Source organism: Accipiter gentilis, chromosome 28 (assembly GCF_929443795.1).
Source record: "Accipiter gentilis chromosome 28, bAccGen1.1, whole genome shotgun sequence".
Classification (NCBI taxonomy): Eukaryota; Metazoa; Chordata; class Aves; order Accipitriformes; family Accipitridae; genus Astur; species Astur gentilis.
The window spans coordinates 119,737-138,294 of NC_064907.1; the positions used below are offsets into that span (position 1 = coordinate 119,737).

Below are 18,558 nucleotides of genomic sequence, written 5' to 3' on the forward strand. Positions count from 1 at the left end.
AACCACGGCGCCGCCTTCCGCCCTCGGCCACTATGGCGGCAGCTGGCTGGCTGCGGCGGCGGCTGTTGCTGTTGGCGGTGCCGTGGCGCTGGCGCTGCAGGCCCCACCGCGGGGCTGCCGGCTGCCCGCCGGCGGGGCAGGTCCGCGCCGCCTTCCTCCGCTTCTTTGAGGAGCGCCACGGCCACCGTCGCCTGCCCTCGGCCCCCGTCCGGCCCCGCGGCGACCCTCGCCTCCTCTTTGTCAACGCGGGCATGAACCAGGTGCTTCCCCCCACCTCCACCGGCCTGCGTTCGGCCCAGGGGTCTGGCTTTCGCCGCCTGCGGCCCGCCCCCGAAGGTCCCCTCCACCGGCTTCCCGGGCCCGCCGCGTCTTGGGATAGCCCCTTTCACGGAGGTCTCCTGCGGTGGGATGGGGTCCCGCGCGGGCTGCCCTCCGGTTCGGCTCTCGTAGCGCCGTGCCTGTGTTTCAGGAGGCCCAGGCACAGCTCCCAGCGCTGGGTGGCATCTAGCAACAGCGGGTGTCTCTCTGCCTTGATTTCTAGTTCAAGCCCATTTTCCTGGGCACGGTGCATCCCCGGAGTGAACTGGCACAGCACCGGCGGGTGGTGAACAGCCAGAAGTGCGTGCGAGCGGGTGGGAAGCACAACGACTTGGAGGATGTGGGCCGCGATACTTACCATCACACATTCTTCGAGATGCTGGGGAACTGGTCCTTTGGGGATTACTTTAAGGTGAGGCGATAGGAGCAAACCCTCTCTAGGGGGAAATGCGGCCTTTTTTTCAGAGCTGTGCTGTAGTGCCACAGGACTGTCTGCAGAAGGCATTTTAGTAAGCTCCAAATTACTTTTTGGGAGCTCTGTGGCCTGGAGCAGAGGCAGTCAGGTGGTGTGCTGAATCACTAAATGTGCCCTGCAACTCTTAAAGCACTCAGCCTTTTGAAGCTGCGAACAACGCGCACAAATCAAAGTTCTTTGTGTGAATACCAGTGTTGACCATTTAATGTGGTGAAAGAGGTTTCCCATTCATTTAATGCTTGTTACTAGAAAGTTTGAAAAGGGAAGAAGGATAAAGGATGCTAGTTGTTTTGCTAGTGAATACATTTTTTCCTTGGAAAGAAAATAATACATGTAACTGCTAGTAAGCACGTGGCTGTAGGCCATGCTGCAAACCTGAGGGTCTCCCAACAATTTAAAAATGTCAGTTTTTCACAGGCAGGAGTGAGCCGTCTCACTTGCCTGACCCTCATCCTGCTCTTTGCACTGCACCTTAAAATTTGAAAGGGAGAGAGCAGCTGAAATTAACTTCTTTGGTGTTTGACTCCCATTCTAAAGACCCTTTCTGCAACACTATGCATCCTGGATTACTGTGCTTTGCTTATTTTCCCTGCCTGCTCAGGAGGAGGCGTGTAGCATGGCCTGGGACCTCTTGACAGAGGTCTATGGGATTCCTAAAGATCGTCTCTACGTCACCTATTTTGCTGGAGACTCCTCACTGGGACTGAGCGCAGATGAGGAGTGCAGGGATGTATGGCTCTGCCTGGGGTAAGTGTGTTAGAGAAGAGATTCTGAGCAGGAGATGCTGACATTTCAGTCTCTATAGTCTCCCATTTGCTATTTAGTTGATGGGAATCAGATGTAGGGGCCAAAAGTTGTGTCTTAAATTCACTTCGTTTCTGGTTTGTTTGGGCTGTTAAAAGTCAGCTGGGCTCTGAGTGCTTTGGGGCACTTGACCTTTAAGCTGTTTCTCAAATGTTATCAATCTGGGGGGCTGTGTAGCTGAGACTAGCTGGCCTAGGTGAAGTGTGTGAAGGATCTCTGATCCTTTTCTTCCTCTCCATCATGAGCTGTGGAGAGTACATTCACTGAAGCTAGCAATGGCTGCTTCAGTGTGAGGATGAAGCTGTTGCAGAGAGCACTTCAGTGTTTTGGGAGCTTGTTCCAGGCTGTATGTGGTCTTCGAACCCAAGGCAGCCAGTTCTGTGCCACTGTTGGTGTTCAGCCTTGTCCATTGTGATCAGGTCTTAGCTCTGCTGGAGTTCCTTCCAAGGAGGAAGGTGGCTCCACAGACCCAGTAGAGAGCCTGCCTCTGTCAGCAGGAGCCAGACTGTGTTTGCTAGCTATTCTGGGCAGTGAGTAGGATCCTGTCTGGTTTGGTCCAGCTTGTTCCTGCTAAGGAGAGTAACTCTGTGTGAACAGAAGCAAAGGAATCCTAATGTGTTTGGTTACTGAGTTGTAGTAGTCAGAAAGGATTCCTCCTTTCCAGCTTTCTCTGTGATCTAGGCTACTATGTGCTTTGTATGCATGCCCCAGCACTGCCACCTCTGTTTGCCTTTCCAGGGTGCCTGCCAGTCATGTGCTTCCTTTTCCATTGAAGGACAACTTCTGGGAGATGGGGGACACCGGACCCTGTGGTCCCTGCACAGAGATCCACTATGACCACGTGGGTGGTGGCAGAAATGCTGCAGCACTGGTGAACCAGGGTAGCCCCGATGTAGTAGAGATCTGGAACCTGGTCTTCATGCAGTATAGCAGGTACCAGGCATCTGGTCTGAACTCCAGAGCCTTTCCCGCTTGTCTGACTCCAGAATCATACATGTATATTTTCAGACATCTCACTGCTTTCCGGGAGGTGGCAGTACAGGAGCAAGAGGGAAGCTGTGGAGATGTGTCCAGTGTGGCTCTTGGTCCCCTTTGCTTTATTTGTCCTGTCCTCCTTCAACCTCTGCTACCTATTCTCCCTCACTGCTGCATCCCAGAGGTCTCTTGAGGTCTGCAGCAGGCCAGAGAAACCTGCAGGAGGAGAAGGCCATGGGCCCCTGTTCAGGGAAGGCCTTTTTCCCTACGGAACAGTCTGTCCTGGCTATCTCAGGGTCGGATCCTGGCTGCCTGACAGTGCCGAGTCAGGCTGCTGTTAGTTTGTCCCTGAGCTTCCTTTTGTGGGGTCACCTGCTGTTCCCATCTCCTGTCACTCTCCCATTCTCTTTGACTCACCTGCTCCTTTTCTTTGCCCCTGAAGTGACCCTGGCTTCTCTTTTGCCTTTTATTTTTCCTGGGTGGCTGACAGAGAGGTAGAGGGGAATCTGCTTCCCTTGCCGCAGCACCACGTGGATACAGGAATGGGCCTGGAAAGGCTGGTTGCAGTTCTGCAGAACAAACGCTCCAACTATGACACAGATCTCTTCACTCCCATCTTGGATGCCATTCACAAGGTGATGGTGCTTCTGCTCGGAGTCACAGCTAAGCAAAAGCCACTTGAATGCAGACTGCTTGTCTGGTACCATAGTACAGCCTTCTCTACACATGTTAGTGTGCAGTATTTTGAGACAGGAGTTGTGTCGAGCCAGGTCCAGAGCAGCATTCTAGGGAAACTGGGGAGAATTCCAGGTTGAAAATCTGCTGGGGTATCAGCACTGCTTATCCGTTTTTCCTCCAAAGTTTCTTAAATTCCGCAGTGCTAGGGCATTGGCTGACCTATCTTAGGTACGGAAGTCTTTGTATGTAATGCTCTGGAAGGATTTGATGAGTACATCTTAGATGCACCAGGTTCAGAGGTAGTTGAGAAACATGATGTCAAGTGTAGCTGGCTGCCTCTTGCATTGAACCTTTTTCCTCCTGCAGCCATTAATTTCTGCTGATCTGTCTCCTTACTTTCTCTTTTAGGGCTGTGGGGGACCCCAATACCAAGGCCTGGTCGGGGATGCTGATGTTGGGCATGTGAATATGGCCTACCGTGTGGTGGCAGATCATGTGCGCGCCCTGTGCGTGTGCATCGCTGATGGCATCTACCCAGGCTTCTCTGGAGCAGAGTAAGGACATAAGGAAATGGCATGGGGTGGAGGGAGTTAGGTCTAGAAATGAGTATGGACAGCCAGGGGAGAGGTTCTGGTGTAAGCCCAAGATGGGGGAGTGCACGAGCTTTGGGGAGGCAGGAAGGTGAGCGCCTGAAAGTGATTCTGATCTGCAGGCTTATGCTTGGATGGGTGTAGAGTGTGGGGAGCAGCTGGCCTGTGGCAATAGATGAGGCCAGAGGAGCTGGAGGGGGGGCTGTGCTGGATGTGGGATCTGGGCAGGGATGTCACATGGCTGCCTGGCAAATCCTGCCCTGCTTTCAGACTGGTGCTGCGTCGGATCCTGCGCAGGGCTGTCCGCTTTTGCTCTGAAGTCCTTCACGCTCCACCTGGGCTCCTGGCCTCCCTGGTGCCTACTGTAGTGGAAGTGCTGGTGAGTTAAAACTGCTGCCTTGGGGGAAGAAGTGTCACACGTGTCTATTCAGCCCCATGTCCCTTTCCTGTACACTGTCAGGAGACAATCTTGGATGTAAAGATGCTCCAGGAGGGTGTAGCTGGTGCTATGCATCACAGCAGTAAAAAAATCTTGTCTCCTGATCATTTGTGATGGGAGGGAGGGGGCCTAGTGTGACCAGCAGTACGGTCAGCACAAGTGTGTGTGTAAGTGTATACAAGCACATGTTGCTGTTTCCTGAGGGCAGTGGCTTCCAAGCTGTTGTATCTGGTTAAAGCCATCTGAAATTGGTCCCTGTGAGTACTAACAGCATCCTAAAAGACAATGCTTTCTTCCCATTGTAAATGGATGTGTTTGCCAAGAGATGCTGTGCCCCCAAGAGGGGCTAGCAGAGGTTGGAGGTAGCCAGGAGACAGCAACTGAAAGTCCATGTGTGATTCTTCCCCTGTGCTGCTGTCCATGGGGCTGTGTGCTAGGGTTCCTTTCACACTCACCTGCCTGAGAAACCTCTATAATGCTTGTGGCATGCTGTGAGATCCCCCGAAGAAGATGCTGAGGATGTTATCACTAACTGAGGCTCACTCCACAGGGAGATGCCTATCCAGAGCTGACAAAGAATGCAGACCAGGTGAGCAGTGTGGAATCCCCTGGAGAGAAACCCTGTCTCTCATTATCTTTGTGAGGCACTGCTCTCAGGGGCAGAAGTCAGCCTTTCCTTGGGACTTAGCTGGAACATCACCATGTTCTCATGGGTGGGCTGAGATGGGCTGGGAACATGTTTGTATCCTGGGCATGAGAAGTATCTGTGGCAGATTTCCTTGTGAGTGCTCTATTAGATTCTTACCAGGGACTGCTTGTCCTTGTATAAGGCGGCAGTTGCCCTAAAAAAGCTAGGGTAGCTCTTTCGTTGAGTGCAAGTACAGCCTGTCCTAGCCTGGGTACCCTTTGTCCAAAGCCAACCGGTGATTTAAGGCTAGTCCTGGCTTGCTTCTGCTGACAGCAACTGTGATGAGCAATTTCTCTGGCTGATCCAGCCATGCAGTTTTAATTGGGTCACAGACATGAATGTCTCACAGGGAGCATTTGTCAGCCTCCAGCCTTCCCCAGGTGGATGGTCAACATTCCCTTGACAGGAGTGGTGATAGGAAGCACAATGACTTTGGCACTGTTTAGTAATGCATCGGGGCGATTTTGTGATGGATACTTGCAGAACAAAAAGGCTGGTTCAAGCAGACGCAGTACCCCTGTTAAACACCTGCTTGATTTGCTTTGAGCTGACTGTAGCAGAGCTGAGCTGGGGAACTACCTGAGGTGTTATGGCTATCCCTTCTGATCCTTGGGCAGATCATGGATGTCATCAATGAGAACGAAGCAGCATTTCAGTCCTCCCTCGAGCGTGGGAGGCGTATCATTGAGCGGACAGTGCAGCAAATGGAGCCCTCCACAAATTTCCCAGGTGAGTGTCCCTCCTCTGACAAGCTGCACTAAAAGAGGGTTTGATCCAGATCCTCACAAGCATTGCAGTCAAAACTGGTGGATGTTTGCCTCCCCCATGTGTTTTCTGTGACCTTCTAGCCCCAGGCAGAGGAGCAGATGTTGCTTCTTTTTCCAGATTGCAATTGTTCTCATGACACACTAGGCACCAGACAAGTTAGAAACAATCCCTGACTGCTTTATTGACTGATTAACTAGGTCCTTACAAGACACAGTTGAAAGAAGGAGCTCAGGACACAACCAGCGCAGCTGCCTGTCTAGATGTGCTACACTGAGTTTTAGCAGGGATGGGGCTGTGGAGCATCATTAATACTCAGTCCCATACAAGAACAACTGCATGGCTTCTTTTCCCTTCCCCATTACCAGCACACAACACAGGTGCCTCTGGTTACCAAGGCACACACTAGATTGGTCCCATCCAAGCAATCTTGAGATGCCTTTGCTTTCTGTGTTCACACAGAGTTCATGTCCTTCTTTTTGTCCTACAGCTGAAGTAGCCTGGTCTCTTTATGGGAATTTGGGATTCCCTCTGGATCTGATTGACTTGATCCTTGAAGAAAAGGGAATCGGTTTGGATTCAGCTGCTTTTAATGAACTTGCTCTAGAAGATGCAAAGGTAAGAGAGAGACACGCCTTGTCAGGATAATTCAGAGCCTTCCCTCTCTCCTGAGAGCATGGAGGCAGAATTCCTGTCACTGCTGAGGCTCTTCAGGTGCACCACAAGGCCATGTGTCCTTTCCCTGAAGGGGAATTGGGTCTGAAACAGCACTGTGGTCGCAATGCCTTTGCTCATGGGTGTGGCACTGAAAAGTATTGGCTAGTGATTCTCTTCAGATCAGTAGAAGTGTTTTATGATGCTGACTTGCTGGCATGAAGGTTATCATAGAATTATATAGGTTAGGACTGTCCTCTGTCAGATAGTCCAACTCCTTGCACAAATCAGAGCCAGCTTAGACAGCCCAAACAGCATGTGATTTATAAAGAGTTTACAAAATCTCCTTGGTCTCTGTAGTGCTGGAAGACTTGCACTGCCCTCCTGTGCAGTAATTGGTTCAGGGCCTTGTTCTTCTGAGCTTTAATGGCCTGGAAGTTTCACAGCTACACAGCAAGCTGTGCTGGGAGGGTTGTGTTAGCTGTTGCTTATAGCCTGCCTCAAGGCTAGCACAGGGTGGTATTAAGTGCTTGTGGGGTTTGAAGGAATGGGGTTGGTTTAGCAGTAACTTCCATCAACCTGGATCTAAACAAGCCTTTTCCAGGAAGGTGGAAGAAGTTGTTCCTAGTCTTATAGCTCCAGTTGTCAGTTTGAGTGCCCCCAGGTATCTCCCATCTAACTGTGCCTTTGCTCGTGCTGTAGCGGAAGGCTGGTGGCCCACTGGCAGGACAGCTGGAGGACACAGACACATGCCTTGATGTGCACTCACTGGCTCAGCTGCAAAGCAACAATGTGCCTGCTACTGATGACTCTCCAAAGTATGCCTACACACTTGGGCAGCACGGGCAGTACGGTAAGTGGCCAGGTCCCGTCTGTAAGGCATGGTCTGCCTGAGGGTGCTTGAATCCCTCACAAGACTGCTTTTACTGCCTAACCTCATGCATGCAGAACATGTACTTTGTGGTTCAAACCTGTCCACCTTGCTGCTGCATCTCTTCTCTGCCCCTGTACCTCATCCCAAAGTAGGTGCTTTTCTTGTTGCTGTTGGTGTGTCCCCAGAAGGCTCTGGGCTGGTATTACTGTGCAGTGGTGAAGCAGGGATTGTTGATTTCTGATGAAGATGAGTCTGTCCCCAACAATTAGGCTCCTGGGCATGAGTGCTGGGGAGAATGCAGAATAATTATGCAAAGGGCTAAGTAAGGTAGGTGTCTAATGCTGTGCACTTGCTATTTCTTTGGCAGACCACTAGATGCCAGTGCAGGCTTTTTTATCGTTTAGGGTAACTGAGGTTGCTGATGCTCTAGGGAAAGCATTAAGCTAAACCACAGAGTAAGAGGTGGTGTGGCTGTCACAAACAATTAGATAGCTGTGTACAGCCAGCTCCCTCTTACCCAGTGTGCTGGTGGCAACCCCCACTAAGCAGAAAGTGAGGCAATTCAAGCTATATATACTATGGCAAGAACACGATAGAGGAGAAAAGCTCAGCAGTGACATTGGCTGAAATCTCCAAGCTAGAACTGTTCTACCTCCTCAGTCTCTGAATCATGGAATAGTTCAGCTTGGAGGGGATCTCTGGATGCCCAATCTCTTGATCAAAGGAACATCAGCTTCACAGTCAGATCAGGTCGCTCAGAGCCTTGTCCATTTAAGTTTTTGGTATCGTTAAGGACAGAGATCCCACATCCTCTCTGTTTCCTGTTCTTTATCACTCTTAGTGTGAAAAGTTTTTTTTTTTTCTTTTATGTACAACCAGAATTTCCTGTACTCTAGATGTAGTCTCACAAGTCCTAAATAGAGACGAATAACCACTTTCTTTGACCTGCTAGCTATGTTTGTGTTCATACATCCCAGCAGGCAGGCAGTCTTCCTTGCTGCAGGGGCACCCTGCTGACTTGTGTTCAGCTTGCTCCTGAGGACCCCAAGGTTTCTGTCAGTCCATTTCTGAAGCCTGCTGAGATGCCTCTGAAAAGCAGCTCTGCTCTTCAATGTGTCAACCAGTCCCCACCAATTCATTGCCATACACAAGCAGGATAGGGGTACATCCCATCTTGTCATGGATAATCATTAATGAATATGTTAAATGGTGTTGGCCCTAATAGCAGCCACAAAATAGCTCTACTAGTAATTGAATATCAGTTGAACATTGAACTATTGAGCAATTCTCTTTGGGGCCAGCTGCGCAGCCAGTTATACATCCACCTTATGGTCTACCTGTCCAGTCCATATTGTCCAAATTTGGCTTCAAGGAGCCTACAGGAGAGCATGTTAGAAGCTTGCTGCATCGAGGAAGGTGACGTCCCTGTCATTCCTTGTCCACCAAGCCTGTCATCTCTTCAGAGAAGGCAGACAGGTTTCCCAAGCTTGCAGGGTAGCACGCTGCAGGTGTGTCTGTGCCACATCTTGTTCTAGCCGGCTCATTTAGAGCCAGATTGGGCATCCCTGCCTGCTTACCTGCTACTCAGCAGGTCTGTCACTAGGTAAGTGAGGGGTGACTTAGTTCCAAATAACAGATCCTTTGTCCTTTCTGCCAATAGCTGATGCTTTCCTCTCAAGGCAAAGTGCCACCTTTCGGTAAGGCTGGGTGTTGGCAGGGTTGGCATGAAGGAGTGACCCTCTCCTTTCCTGTTGCAACCTGTCAGGGTGTATGCACTAAATGCTGCCATTTTCTTCCCCCTGACAGAGTTCAGCCCATGCCAGGCCACTGTCCTGATGCTGTACAGAGATCAGTCTCTCCAGAAGGAGGTTGGGGCAGGGCAACGCTGTGGTGTCATCTTGGACAGGACTAACTTCTATGCAGAGCAGGGCGGGCAAGCTTCTGACCAAGGCTACATGATACATTTAGGACAGCAGGTAAGACCCTTTGCTGCCTGAACCCAAGGCTGCCATGGGTACTGAGGCCAGGCAGAATTCCCCGAGTGGTGAGCTGGTTTACTCTGTTCATTTGCAAGCTGCTGACTCATGTCAGTTCCCTTGGCTTTGCATCAGGGTTGGTGGGGTGAGGGAGAAGCAGCAGTAACTTCACAGAGGTGTACTTGCTGCTCTGTTTGTCTCTTTCAGACCTTTGCAATTTTGTCTTGGTGGGGAAGAATGTAAAGTCTTTTTGGGTCTCCCTTCTGTGTGCTGCACTCTCGCCAGCTGGGGTTGTAATGCAGAGAGAAGGCAATTAGTGATCAGAGTCCATGAGCTGAGTAACTTGTCTCTGGCCAGTCCTGGATGACTGCAAGCAGTGCCCAACCTGAGACCCAGTGCAAAAACTCTTATCCCTCCAAAAGCATCATGGAGGATCTCTACTTCTGTAGCATGTTTCTTCAACCTTGCCTGAGGGAGAGCTTTGACACTCTCCTAGGAAGTTACATGGGGTGCAGCTTTTTCTCCTTCCCATATTCCAGCTCTTGAGAATCACCCCTGGGCATTGATGCTGCCTTTTTAGCCTTGCAGAATGTGATAGTGCCTTGCTCAGCACTTCTCCCCAAGCTGAAGCAAGGATCAAGTTTCTGTTGCCAGCCCAGTGAGGGAGAAATGGCACCTTGGATGCCTGAGACGGATGCCCGAGACAGATGCCTTGGCAGCTGCTGTCCATTTTCTCATGGACAAGCATTCTTGTTAGGAAAATTCATCAGCATGGGGGATGTTACTGCCCCTCTGCAAGCTGACAGGCTCAACATGTTGTGCAGCAAGTGGCTGGGTGCAGGGAAGGTCTGAGGCATGCTGGCTACATTTGCAGTAAGCTTCTCCCTGCTTTTTCCACTCTATCCCTGTCTTTTACCAATCAGCGGGGGTTGTGTTTCCCAGTTGGATTAAGCGGGCACCTACCACAGGTATTTGGATTTTTCCCTGTGTCCTAACTCATCTTTCTGTCTCTCTGCTCAGGACGTACTCTTCCCTGTAGAGTCTGTTCATCTCTGTGGTGGTTATGTGATCCATGAGGTCACTGCTGTTGAAACCCTCCGTGCTGGTGACCAAGTTCAGCTCTTTGTGGATGAGGTGATAACTCACTGCTCTTAACCTTTTCCCAGCCTTGCGTTGAGAGTCTTGCAATGTCCTGAGTAACCTGGGCACAGTAGAGCCTTGTCCCTTGTATTCCTGAGACTGCTCTTCATTGTGATGTGCAGTGGGAAGGAGACCTCACAAGTGGATCTTCTATGAGCCATTGGTCTGTCCAGAAGTATCTAGCTTAACCTTTGCTGTTTTACAGATGTGATCCCATGGGGAAAAGAAGTTAGATCTGCCCTGTGACATAAATTAATCTGACAGCTGTACTACCCATTGTTTTTCCCCCATCTTCTCCCATCCCCTCACATGCAACCTTTCCCTTATCTCTTCATGCCATCCCCTGCTCCCCTGAGCTGTGGAGAACCAGCACTTCCTGCCAACTTGTCTGTCCTTTCAGGCCCAGCGGCTGGCCTGCATGATGAACCACACTGCTACCCACCTGCTGAATTTTGCACTCCGCCGTGTCCTGGGTGACAACACAGAGCAACGAGGGTCCCATGTGACAGCAGAGTGGCTGCGCTTTGACTTCGATACCAAGGTTACTCTGGACTTTGTTTTCTTTTCTCAGCAGTACCAATGTCCCAGTACTGGCCTTCTCTCCAGGGATTCTTCTCCTCTCACCATAATGACTCCTTTAGAGATAGGTTATGTTTTATTTGAGCAATGAAACTTGGCCCTCTGGACATGACTGGCTCTGCTTTGCACTGACCTGACTCTAAGCAGGGCTTGCTGAGGGTATGAATGGGGGTCAGAAGCGAAAGGACTTAGCAAGGCCAGTGGTCATGGGACTGACCTGAGTAGTGCAAAGGGGTCTTTGAGAGATTCACCAGCTTGGCTGTGGCACATATCTGATGTCTGTGCTGGTCATCCAGGTGAGAGCAGTTGGCAACTGAAAGCTGTTGGGTCAGGCTGAGCACTGGCCCTGGTAACCTGTCACTCATTGCAGCATCTCTCTTGAAGAGTTTGGTTGATGCTCTTGCATCAAGAATCCTTATGCCTCATGGGAGGAGGAGGTGGGAGGGCCATGATGCTTACAATTCCCTTTACAGGTAGGGAAGATGAGACACGGGGAGAGTGGTGTGCCCAAGCTGAGTTGCCTGAGGGCCCTGCACCAGTTCTCCTTCCTTTGTTCTGTACCTCGCAGGAGGCTTCTCCTGAAGGTGACTGATTTAATTCCTCAGGGCCCTGTGACTGTGGAGCAGCTGCAGCAAGTGGAGCAAGTGGTTCAGGATGTGATCAAACGAAATGAGGTTGTTCATACGGCTGAGGTGCCCCTCATGCTGGCAAGAAGAGTTCGGGGACTCCGTGCAGTGGATGAGGTATGACAGGATGGCAGCACACATCTTCATAAGCCTTCTACTTCAGCAGGAATCATCTGGACCACAAGAGATGTTGACAGAACAGGTTTCTGCAAGGGAATTGACTCCCAAAACTCAGGAAGGAAAATAGAATGGAGATGAGATCTCAGGACACTGTGTTGTAAAACATGGAGGCTGGGAAGTGTAGGGTTTCTGCTCATTTCTTTGCAACAAAAGCTTGTAGTGTCACCCAGTTGTTTCCCCATGGTGGCTATCTGTGGGGGAGAAGCAGTGCTGCCCCTGACCCAGGCTACTCTAGAATAGGGGTAAAATGAGGCAGACACCTGAAGCCAGTTAGTCTGTAAGTGCCCCTGAAGCACCATGTTGTTAGCTGCTGATCCCTGTCTCCTCTGTCAGGGGTATCCAGATCCAGTGAGGATAGTGTCCCTGGGGGTCCCTGTGGAGAATGTGCTGACCTGCAACTCTGAGGCTGCAATGCAGACTTCTGTGGAGCTCTGCTGTGGGACGTAAGTGACTTTTACTTGCAGTCAGAAGGTGTGTTTGTGGGTGCTGGTGGCTGAGGTAGAGACATTCTTGCAAGCTCTACTCCCTGTCCCTGTGCAACTAAGTTTCCTCACCGAAGAGATCTTCTGAGGACAGGATGGGCTAGTTAGGAAGCTTTGGAAGTCTGAGGGTGAGAAAACTTTAGTGAAATGCAAAGCGGTTTTCCTTGCTTCATAGTCTGAAATCAGCGTGGAAGCTGCAGAGCACCAGCAGAGCGTGGGAAAGGGATGTGTGGCTTATCACACCAGAGTTACGGTGCTTTGGCTTTGAGGTTGCAGGAGGTCTGGGGACCCAGCAGGAGACTCTGAGACTGTTCTGAGATTTTGAGGCTGCTCTGATTATTTTAATTAGTTATCTTTGCCCTCTTCTGCTTTAGGCAGTAATGAGAGCAGAAGAAGAGTTAATCAATCTTAGGACAATGCTGACATGGAAAAAAAAAAACAAACCAGGAACAAATTGGCCTTTGAGCAGATACAGCTGAAAATGAGCAATTTCTAGTCATGAGATCATTCTTGTGGGTGTAGTGGGACAAGATGGGAGTGGAGATGATCAATTCTTGTGAAGCTGTCTGAAATGACTACTTGTGGTAACAGAAGCTGAGACACTGTAGTTGTTTTCATATCCCGTGTTGAATAGCCAAGAAGGAAAGGGGAGGTTGTCAGTGCCCTGTCACTGCACAACTACCCCATGACTGGAGTCCACTGCCCAGTCTGTGAGCTGGTCTGACAAGAGAGTGGTGGAGTTGGAGGAAAAAATTACTTTCTACAAGGTTCAGTAGCAGCTGAGTAGAAGAGAAAAATCCCAATTCATTGTACTGCGGAAGGAAAGGAGAGGAAAGCAAAGCAGAACTTAGCTGTTATGCACCATTTTACAGCAGCCTGCTGGGCAGGTAGCACAGAGGTTCCTCTCGAGTAGCTTCAACTCTGCTGTCTCTTGCCTGACAGGGTGCCATCAGGATTTTAGGGACGGTAAAGGATTGAAGCTATTGGGATTGGGGAGAGACTGCTGGACTTGAGACTTGTCTTTGCAGGCTTCCCGATTTCTGTTCCCAGGGAGCAGCTTATTCTCTTTCCTGTTTTCTGCTGACTTTGCAGGCATCTTCTACAAACAGGAGCTATGGAAGATCTGGCCATCATCAGTGAGCGTCAGCTTGTAAAAGGGATTAGCCGTGTCATTGCAGTGACAGGGAGACAAGCCAAACAGGTAAGAAAGAGGGAACTGAGATTTCTGCCATGTCAAGGCAATGCCAGAGGAACCCAGCTTTGTAAGGTTCCTGCATAGGCAATTAGTTTCCCCCTGCTTTGCCTGGAGCCTTCCTGCTGTGCTTGATCTGGCTTCTTCCCTCAGCCCTGGACTCAGCTCTGCTGCTGTACCTCACTATTCACCTCCACTTCCCCTTTCCTAGTCTCCTGTCTCCTTGACCTTCATTCCTCCCCTCAGACCCCCTTTTCCAAGATAACAACTTGGCACAAAATATCAGGAAGCATCTGGACTATAAATTTCAATCCCCAGGTAGGTATTTAAAGGTGCGATTCTTTGTGCTTTGGTTTCACCTCCTGCTCACCTCCTGCCTATCACAGTTGGATTTGCACTTTATGATTACAGGGCTCTGGCCTCATTCCTACAGCCCTTTTGCTTCTTTTCTTTAGTCTTTTTCCTGCTAAACTGTGGTTCTGGTCTGGCTGGGTCTGTATAAAAAGTAAGAAACGTACTATTGGGTCCATGGGATCGCTCTGTCCTTTGAATATCTGGAAGTGTCAGGGGCCCCACAAGCTTGCCTGCTTCCTTTAAGGCTGCAGTCAGAGTAGAGTGACTCACTGTCACTGGGAAGTCACTGTGAATTGGGAATACTAAAGGCAAAGCCCACCCCTGCAAATCTGTTGCTTTTTGGCTGGCTGTCCCGTGTGCATCTGTGTCCCTAGCAAGGCTTTTCCTCATGCAGGGGAATGAAAAGCTGCAGGGGGCATCTGCATGCCTTGCTGGAAGTACTGACCTGGAGATCCCCCAAGAGAACCTGTGTGCATGCGTTAATCAGACAAGGGAGATTGCAGGCATGAGGGAGTGACTTGAAACAAGGGACGTATATCCTAGCTAGGCAGAGTAGTCTTCACTGTCCATGGCTTTTCTTATATACTCTCTGCTGTCCTGGTCTGAAGTCTTGCAGGACCACCATGGGCACGAAGATCTGGCAGGGAGAAAATGCTCCAAACCATACGGATTGTAACTGGTAAAAAAAGCTTGTGTTAGCTTTTTTTATTAATAGTAGCATTAGTGTTAGGGAAAGCAATAAGAAATACACCAAGATAGCTGAACTCAGGAAATAAGCTTGAACAGCTGACGAGGTTCCTTTTAGGTTTAGTGTTCCTTTAGCTTCTCCAGTCAGTAGTTTCAAGATTGCATTTGCTAATGAAAAAAGAGCACTAAGATATAAATGGGTGTTAGGCATACATGACTAACCAAATTCAACAGGTGTTAAAACTCAGATTTATTCCTCAGTAAGTTAGTTAGAAGTCCGGTAACGTTTTCTAAAACCACAGGCTCAATGATGTAAAGAGAATTAATACTACATGGCTGACTTAAGAGTCCCCAAGATTTAAAGTGATGGCTCAAAACGTGCATATCACTCGCCTAAAAGCTGAGGGCTCTCTCCCTTGAGGAGTTACCTCGGGTGGTGCCCCAACCGGAGGGGGAGTCCCCGACTGCAGACCCGCCGCTCCGAGGAGGACTGCCAACATGTCCTCCGGTGGGACCCCTGTTTATACCCCTGTCGAATCCCCCTGTTTATACCCCTGTCGAATCTGACCTGTGGTCATTTAATCCTGTTGGCCAGGAGGGTCACCTCGGTGTACTGGGCGCATCTTGATTGGCCAGTTCAAATTTCAACCTGCGGCCTCCAGGGTTTCCTTCGCCTTCGCCCTTCCTGGAGAAGTTTTGTTTCCTGCTGGCAGGATGGGGGGTGCGGAATGTACTGCCACAATGGGGTTCCCAAGTTTTTCTTGAAATCCTGATCATCTGGTGCAAGATACTGAAACATAAATGCACAACAGCTTGGTCCTATGGGTGTGACCATCTAGTGTTGGTTGGAAATCTAGAGAGGAATGTTCTATTTCAGAGTCTCTTGAGGACAGTTGTTCTTAAAGCCTCTGTGGGTGTCTTCCCACTATATCCTGAGCAGCACTTCAGTGTTTATGACCCTGCTGCCTCCCCACTTTCTCCATACCTGCTCATTCTTTCTGTTGTTGCATTTGAAGCATTCTTTCCATCTCTCCAGGCCCGGGAAGCAGGCCAGTGCTTGGCTATGGAAGTGGACTCTGTCTCCCTACGAATGAAGGAGAGGATTACCTTGATTCCTGAGGTGCAGAACATCTCCAAAGAAGTGGGACAGTTGACCAAAGTAAGGATTACATTCCTGTACAGAAGGATCCTAGCATGGGCTCTATACACTTGAGGCACATGACTTCCTCCCTACCAGGTTCACATCCTACCATGGTCAATAGCAAGGGCAAGTTGCTACCTGCTGTTGCCTCTTTGATCACAAAGATTTCTACCAGTGTCCAGGTGCCTCTGCTGCAGATGACCTCTTGCCAGAGGGAGTGTCAGAGAAGGCAATGGTGGGGAGGGTAGAGCAGTGAAAAAGGGTTCCCAGGTTCTTCCCCAGGCTTTGGATGCCCAGCTGAAAAGAGAAAGCTACACATCACAGTGACTGACTGGCCTGATCACATCAGGGGTATAGGAGGGTCTGGGAAGAGGCCAGGCTCCAGCCTGACCTCCCAGAGAGCAGTTTATGTCTAGGTACAGTTTAGTGTCCTTATACAGCAAATTGTCTTGCAGATGGTGGCTAGCACTCCAATGCCCCAGTGGCAAAGAAAAGAATTACAGACTATCCTTAGAGTGCTACAGCGAACAGCCAACACAGCCATCAAGAAACTGGAGATGCAGCAGGTACTGTGGCAGCAGCACACTAACTTGCAGCCTGCTAGTAGCACTGTGTGGCATACACAAGTGGACCTTGTGTCTCTGTCACACTTCACAACTATTCAGTCACTAGAGTCCCATTAGAAGGCAGGAGAAAGCAGGTACAATCACACACGGTGCAACATAAGCTCTGTTGTTGGGTTGATTTCACTGGCATTAACCAGAGCCCCCATTTAAAATGGCAGTGAATTGGGAACTGACTGGAGTTTTGGCACCTGCAAAATCCCTGTGTCTCTCTGCCTGTGAAGATGAAGAGCCCCATATCAGCACTTTCGGCAAACACCAACAGGCAGTTAGGCATCACCTCCCTTTTTATACATGAAGAAAATGAGATGGCCCTGACAGTGTGCTTTACAAGGTTCTGCAGTAAGACAGTGGCAGGACAGAGCCTTTCTCCCAGCCATGTGTATATTGCTGTGGCTTCCCACTGCATTTGTGTTCTGCCAATTTACGTTAAAAGACCTTTGGAAATGCTTATTGGTGACTTAATGTTCTCAGTAAGCACTATCATTTTCGTAAAGTAGGAGTGTCTTGCCACGGGAGCCTTCCTGAGACATCCAGCAATGTGTAGGTCCAGGAGAGAAGCTGGTGACTGAAGAGGTCACTGTCTACTCCACTTTTGAAAGGGGTTCATCTCTGCTTGCTTTTGAGGAAGGAGGGTTGTACAGGTCTCCATGTGGAGATTTCAGTCTGCCAGTCTTACTTGACTTCTGCTAGCATACGTTTCCCATCTATTCCACAGAGCAGCACTTCCATTCCTTATGTACGTATTACATGCATATATCCCCATCCAGCCCACACTGTGCCACCTGTAGCCCCTCAAGTTCTGTGTGTTTCCTCCTCCAGGCTGAAGAGAAGGCGCAAAGCATGCTAGCAAAACATTGCAACCAACCTGTCATCATTGATACTGTCCCAGCTGACTCCCTCTCTGTGAGTAATCCACATTACTTGTTGGCCCAGTGGTTCCTCAGGTGCTGCATAGAGTAAGAGGGAGCTTCTGGGCATGTTTTCTGCTGCATGCCAGTCTCCTTTGCTGTAGCCTGACCTCTCTTCTCCCTGCCTCTCCTAGATCTTAATGAAGGTAGTGAACCAGCTGTGTGACAAGTCTCCTGGCACATCAGTCCTGCTGCTCAGCCCTCAGGCTTCTGGTGAGGTGCTCTGTGCCTGTCAGGTGTCCAAGGTAAGCAGAACCCTGGTAGAGACACAGGGAACCTGCCTGCAAAAGGGAGCTGGACCCACGGCTCAGCAGGTCCCAGTTGAGGCTTTCCCTGGGATTCTGCCCAGTGCTGCTGGTTAATCATGCAGGGGTAGGACCTCATATGACCATACTGGGACCAGATATGCTTTCAGTCTCTGCTGGGCACAAATATCCCTGGATCCTCCAGGCCATGTTTGCCCAGGAGCAGGACACAGCATTGACATGTAAGCTCAGGCTTTGCAGTCCTTGGAGTTGACTACCTCAGGTAGCGAGGGCCCGGGCTGGGTGAGGAGAGAATGTTGTTACTTTTCTTTATCCAGACTGCAGAGTGCTCCACAGTCCAAATTACTTTGTTCTGTGTCTCTTCCCCAGGATTGCCTCCCTGTGTTCTCTGCTGCTGACTGGGCCATGGCTGTCTGTACACAGATGGAAGGGAAGGCAGGAGGTTCTTCTGTCGTCGCTAGGGGCAGTGGAAATGCCAAGGGCATGCAGGGAGCCCTGACTACTGCACTGGAGTTCGCTCAGAGTAAACTCTTGAAATAACTGTGATGCTTGGGTGGCAGGACAGCTGTATGTAGCCCAGCTGTAAGCTACGTGGACACTTGGTGCAGAGCACACATTATACTCTGCTGATCTGAAAGGTTTAGCAGCTCCCACACTGAATGTTGCTGCAGCCACTGCATTGGAGCATTTGGCTTCTGGCCATCAGGGATCAGCAGAACCCCACTCCTGATCCCACTGACAGAACGATGCTGCCTGTTCTCAGCATGGACATACAGGGATGGAGCCTCAGAAAGCACCAGCTGCAGCAGCAGATCCTGCTGCTTCTGGAACAGTGCAGTTCTTGCCACAAGATTAGCACAGAGAGGCCCCATGAGAGCATGGGGGGAGATGGCACAGTGTTATCCTAAAACCATTAAATGGCAGAGAGTGTTTGATCCCCTGATGTTTCTTTTGTTTTTTCTTTCCCCCTGCTCTGGCAGAGAGGTTTGTTCTGTCCCTGCAGCCCTACAAGTCAGCACACACTCTTGTGTAAGCAGTCCTATCCTACTACAGAACTTGGAACACCCTTGTGATTAAAAAAGCTACTGTAATTTAGAAATTGGAAGAGAAGTCCCACCCTGCTTGCAGTCTCAGCCTTGTT

The 18,558-nt window shown here is 50.0% G+C and overlaps 1 protein-coding gene across 4 annotated transcripts; it reads left to right on the forward strand.

Annotated features, from left to right (window-relative positions):
* The first annotated feature begins 21 nt into the window (after positions 1–21).
* On the forward strand, positions 22–18,352 carry AARS2 (alanyl-tRNA synthetase 2, mitochondrial). Of its 4 annotated transcripts, XM_049831009.1 has the most exons (22): positions 22–260; positions 542–730; positions 1,395–1,540; positions 2,336–2,530; positions 3,063–3,207; positions 3,659–3,804; positions 4,111–4,219; positions 4,830–4,868; positions 5,585–5,696; positions 6,223–6,350; positions 7,089–7,239; positions 9,067–9,236; positions 10,257–10,370; positions 10,777–10,917; positions 11,561–11,698; positions 12,095–12,204; positions 13,336–13,444; positions 15,513–15,635; positions 16,073–16,183; positions 17,063–17,146; positions 17,286–17,396; positions 17,787–18,352. In XM_049831009.1, the coding sequence occupies exons 1-22, from the start codon at positions 33–35 to the stop codon at positions 17,955–17,957; spliced, it is 2,970 nt and encodes a 989-aa protein (XP_049686966.1). In that variant the 5' UTR covers positions 22–32; the 3' UTR covers positions 17,958–18,352. The 4 variants fall into 4 exon arrangements, with proteins under 4 accessions (XP_049686966.1, XP_049686968.1, XP_049686970.1 ...); XM_049831011.1 differs by lacking the exon at positions 16,073–16,183; XM_049831013.1 differs by lacking the exon at positions 10,257–10,370.
* The last annotated feature ends 206 nt before the right edge of the window (positions 18,353–18,558 follow it).

Excerpts from the sequence above, each read along its gene's own strand:
- AARS2 (XM_049831009.1), top strand. The coding sequence starts at position 33 with ATGGCGGCAGCTGGCTGGCTGCGGCGGCGGCTGTTGCTGTTGGCGGTG. Across the intron at positions 3,805-4,110 it reads CCAGGCTTCTCTGGAGCAGA|ACTGGTGCTGCGTCGGATCC; the intron begins GTAAGGACATAA and ends CCCTGCTTTCAG. Across the intron at positions 13,445-15,512 it reads CAGGGAGACAAGCCAAACAG|GCCCGGGAAGCAGGCCAGTG; the intron begins GTAAGAAAGAGG and ends CCATCTCTCCAG.